Source organism: Zea mays, chromosome 3, assembly GCF_902167145.1.
Source record: "Zea mays cultivar B73 chromosome 3, Zm-B73-REFERENCE-NAM-5.0, whole genome shotgun sequence".
Taxonomy (NCBI): Eukaryota; Viridiplantae; Streptophyta; class Magnoliopsida; order Poales; family Poaceae; genus Zea; species Zea mays.
In genome coordinates this window covers 29,692,921-29,697,417 of record NC_050098.1, presented here as the reverse complement: position 1 = coordinate 29,697,417, position 4,497 = coordinate 29,692,921, and the positions used below count along the sequence as shown (strand labels likewise).

Below are 4,497 nucleotides of genomic sequence, written 5' to 3'. Positions count from 1 at the left end.
AGACTATAACTAGAAACTCCCTCTCCAATACATAGCGTCACACCTCTGTATTGTGTGGAATTGGGACAATTCTAAACTTCAATACATTGGCATCCAACAACAGAATTGAAATTGCATCTCATTTCAATACTATGTCTGATTTGGTATTCAACTCATTTTAATTACATGCCCTCTAATATCGACATCAAACAGAGCATTAATATTATTTGAAACCACCTCAATTTTTATAATCTGTTTTTAGGTATGTGAGGCTAGCTTCTTGGTTTTCAAAAAACTAAGAATATAGTTTTATAAACTAGATCATAAACTTGTATATTTGAAACCATCTTAATTTTTATAAACCAGTTTTTTTTTAAGTTTGAGTGCTTCCAAACATACACTTAAGCAGATGCTAGCTGTTCCGTTTTTCCGTTGGCCAAAAGCAATAGGTGACGACTGCGCCTCTACTGGACCGCTCCTCCATTATCCCAGTCGACCGTTGGGCTTGCCAACGTTCCAAATGTCACGTGATCTTCTTTTCCCCCTTTCCCATCCCGCCTCCTCTTCTTTCTTCTCGCCTCGCGCTCCTCCCTTCCTCGTAGGTTACCGTTGGTGCGAGTGCAACGCAACCCCACCCCAGCTGCTAAACCCGAGACCGAACCTCGTATCGTCCAGCTTAACCGCACCCACCTTTCGCGACTGGGATTTTTCTCGAGATCGATCGATCGCTTTCCATCAGAGAGCAGCATCACCTTCTTGCCTTGCCCACGCCCCAGGTAAAGCTCAATCTCAGCTCGCTGGTTTTCCAATCGCTTCTTGGTTCTATCGGTCGATCCGATTCTTGGGGCTTGTCCTCTCCCGTGCCTTGCCGCGTACGGTTCTTCTTGATGTCAACGATTGCTTCGTCCTGAGAACTTTCCTCGGCTCGAATTCATGCGATTTCAGTTCTCTCCGTGCAAAATTGGTCCCGATTTTACAGCATAATACCGTTTAGTTTGGCTACTGTTTCATCTTCTTGTTCTTTTTTTGGGATTCGGTGGCGAGAAGAAACCCCCGGGTTCGATTTCGCCAAGAACAGCGTTTGCAAGAGGAATTCTTTCTTCGATCGCCTGAACTAGATGTTTACTACTAAATTGTCTCTTTGGCGAATCGCCTGGGCTTGAATATGCTGTGACTGACTGCCCCTGAACTAATCGCCTGAACTAGTTGTGACTGCCTGCCGGTTGCGAATCGAAGCGTAAACATGACGACGCTGTCGTCCGGCGTCCTCCTGAAGCTCCTGGACGGCATGAAGAGCGGCGCCGCCAAGCCCGTGGGCGAGCACCGGACGGCGGTCCTGCAGGTGACGGACATCGTGCCAGCGGAGCTGGACGAGAAGGACCTCTTCCCCAAGCACGGCAAGTTCTACGTCAAGGTCTCCGATGCGTCGCACTCCATCTACGCCACGCTCCCGCTGGCGCAGGCAGACCTCGTGCTCTCCAACAAGCTCCACCTCGGCCAGTTCGTCCACGTGGACCGCCTTGACCCGGCCTCCCCCGTCCCCGTCATCGTTGGCGCCAGGCCGCTCCCTGGCCGCCACCCGCTCGTCGTCGGCACGCCCGACCCGGCAGCTAGGGCCAAGCCCGCCGCGCCGCGCAGGGGGTCCTGGGGCCCCGAGCAGAATGCCGCCATCAAGCCTACCACGCTCAACTTCGACGCCGAGAGGATGACGCCAGTCAAGGAGCGGCCGGCCTTGTCGACTCCGGTCAAGGACCGCGCTGGTGGCGCGACGCCTGCCAGGGAGCGCGGGGCTGCGGCGACGCCTGGTAGGGAGCGGACCGCCGTGGCGTCGCCGGCGCTGAGCTCTGCGTCGTTGAGGAAGAGCAGCAGCGTGCTGCCCAGGCTGACCAGGAGCAAGAGCTTTGTCGCGGACAGGGATCAGCAGCATCCTAGGATCCCCAAGAGCCCATTCCCCACTGTACGCTCACAGCCTCAACTGAAAAGCATTGGGAGCCAAGTCGAGTCGCGCCTTTGTTTACAAATCAATGTTGATTTCCAATTTGTGTTTGCGCAGGAGAAGAGCTCGGTGAGCTGCACAGCCTCGAGGGCGACGAGGAGGGTGGCCAAGGAGGAAGAGCCCTCCTCGCCTCCTTCTGATGATGAGCTCGGAAGCTCGGCCACATCCACCAAGAAGCGATCGGCGACAGCTGCTCGCGTGCCGGTGCCGGGGAAGCTCAGTCTACTCGGGAAGGTGCGATCGGATCTAGGAATAACAGCAAACCATCAATCTTGACTCTTCTTTGTCTAACGTGTCTGCTGTATCCTGCATTCAGGACGCAATGGAGCAGAGAGAGCAGGCGCAGAAGGTTGCCCTGGAGGCACTGCGCAACGCATCAGCCACGGACAACGTGGCTAGGATCTACAAGTATGTGTGTGATTTCTCGTAGTAGCGTTTTGGCACTGATTGCGAGTGTATAAGTAAATTTTGTTCTCACGATATCGCTAATTGCTGCTGAACAATCGTTACAGGTTGTTCTCGGAAGTGAGCAAGACGGCGAGGCCGGAAGCGCCGGCCACCTGTTTTGACAGCTTCCTCAGCTTTCACCAAGAGGCCGTGCAGGCCGTCACCGACATTGAGGCGATCCAGGCGGCCACCTCGATGGCCGCGGCCGTGGCGAGTGACGAGCAGCAGCTCGAAGATGCGCCGCCGGTCCTGCAGGAGATAGCACAGAACAGGACGGTGGTGCGTCGGAGAGGCATCGGCTTGGGGAGCGTGTCCAAGTCAGTGTCGTTCGCGCCCGGCACGTTGGACCCGAAGCAGGACGATGGAGGCGGCAAGGCCATCCGGAGCTCGAGTGCCAGCAGGAAGTGCCTCGCCACGGACAAGATCGGCGAAGACGGTGGCGACGAGAAGAGATCATCTTCTTCTGGTCCTTCCTCTGCCACCACCACCACTGCGCACTCTGCTCTGGGCTCCTCGCTGAAGCTGGCTAAGAAGATACAGGCCGAAGCAGGGAGCTGGTTCATGGACTTCTTGGAGGCCGCGCTGGAGACCGGGCTGAAGAAGAGCAAGGCGTCTTCCATGGGGGACGGGCGGAAGCAAAGCAGCTGCTGTTGCCCGCAGTCGTTGATGCTGCGGGTGATCAACTGGGTGGAGATGGAGCAGAGCAGCGGCGACAGCAGCGGCAGGAAGACTGCCCACCCAAGAGCTGCGGCCGTTGCGCGGAAGCTCAGAATCAAGGCCAAAAACCCCTCCTGATGCGCTGCTGCCCTCTGATTCTTGTGAGAAGCTAGTTTGTCTCTGATTCTTGTGAGAATGTACCCAGATAGAATCCGTAGAATAAGAAAGTGATTGCCTCCATTGTTCTTGTCACGGCATAGCAGATTGTTTCAAGTGTTCTTGAAGTAGGATGACCTGTTCCCTTATCACTAATCTTAAACAGCACTACAGCAGCAGAACAATGGAGGTGTTGTACCGTAGTTACTGTTGAATAATTAGACAAATTCCAGTTTAAATTCCGAATATAAATAATCATGACAAAATCAGAAGAACTGAAATAACAAGCCAAATCAGATGATGCGTACTGATTAGACTTACTGATAGATGGCACGCGCCGGAATCAGCAGGGTCGACGATGTCGAAGTAGCGAAATCAGCAGGGTCGACGAGGTCAGCAGATCACGAGCAGTCGCGTGAAGACGCTTCCCAAAAACCTTATTCGCCCTCTCCCGGTGCAGGATCTAGAAGACGAAGGGTTCCGGAGACCTGCTCTCCTGATCGCAGATGCACCTCTGCGGTCGGGACGAAGGGAACTAAAAGGTGGCTCAGATATGAAGAGAGGCGAAAGCGAACTGGGATATTATGGAGGCTGGCTGCCGGGCTCCTTTTATAGGGCCGAGTCCGCGACCCCGTGCTTATCCGCCCACGAAAATCTCGCAATCAGTTGAGATTTTATAGCGATCGGTTAGGATAAGCGTAACAGCCAAGAAACTAAAAAATCAAACGGCAAAAGGTAGCCGTGCCCCCGCAAGGCGAGGGTCCGGATTTCGGTGGACCATTCACGCGCATGTCGTGCGCGCGCGCCCTTCGCCCCGCCCCGCCCCGGCCCGGCCAGGCGAGGCGAGCGAGCGCGCGCGCGTGTGGCTCTCCACACTCTCTCCTCTCATCCATGACTTGGTGAGTGAGTGTGGCTTCCATATTTAAGATAGCTCTACTCCACTAGAGCTAGCAATATGGTGCTAATGGTTCCACCTTTCCTCTAGCCATCCTCTTGTATGGGCTTTTGAGATTTTTCTGGGATTTATTTGAATTTCTTTATTGGGCCAAGCCCATAAATCCTAACAATCCCCCACCAGATCTCAAATGCCCATCTGCAGTTTTCGCCACTGTTCACTACTGTTTAATATACTAGTTTTTCAGCAGAGACTGTTAAGTTGAACTTCCGCCTAGAACTCCAAGCTACACCAACCCACAACTTGGACAATGGACTATGCCTTGAATTGCAAGTTTTGCGTGAATGGGTTTCACTTGAAGTCATGA

At 53.7% G+C, this 4,497-nt stretch overlaps 1 protein-coding gene across 1 annotated transcript; it reads left to right on the top strand.

Annotated features, from left to right (window-relative positions):
• The first annotated feature begins 599 nt into the window (after window positions 1–599).
• Window positions 600–3,413, top strand: LOC100272391 (uncharacterized). The gene is made up of 5 exons (NM_001146871.1): window positions 600–755; window positions 1,186–1,936; window positions 2,033–2,209; window positions 2,292–2,383; window positions 2,488–3,413. The coding sequence occupies exons 2-5, from the start codon at window positions 1,223–1,225 to the stop codon at window positions 3,215–3,217; spliced, it is 1,713 nt and encodes a 570-aa protein (NP_001140343.1). The 5' UTR covers window positions 600–755; window positions 1,186–1,222; the 3' UTR covers window positions 3,218–3,413.
• The last annotated feature ends 1,084 nt before the right edge of the window (window positions 3,414–4,497 follow it).

Coding starts and splice junctions, on each gene's coding strand:
- LOC100272391 (NM_001146871.1), top strand. CDS start 1,223: ATGACGACGCTGTCGTCCGGCGTCCTCCTGAAGCTCCTGGACGGCATG. Junction 1,937..2,032: donor CCAAGAGCCCATTCCCCACT/GTACGCTCACAG, acceptor GTGTTTGCGCAG/GAGAAGAGCTCGGTGAGCTG. Junction 2,210..2,291: donor AGCTCAGTCTACTCGGGAAG/GTGCGATCGGAT, acceptor TCCTGCATTCAG/GACGCAATGGAGCAGAGAGA.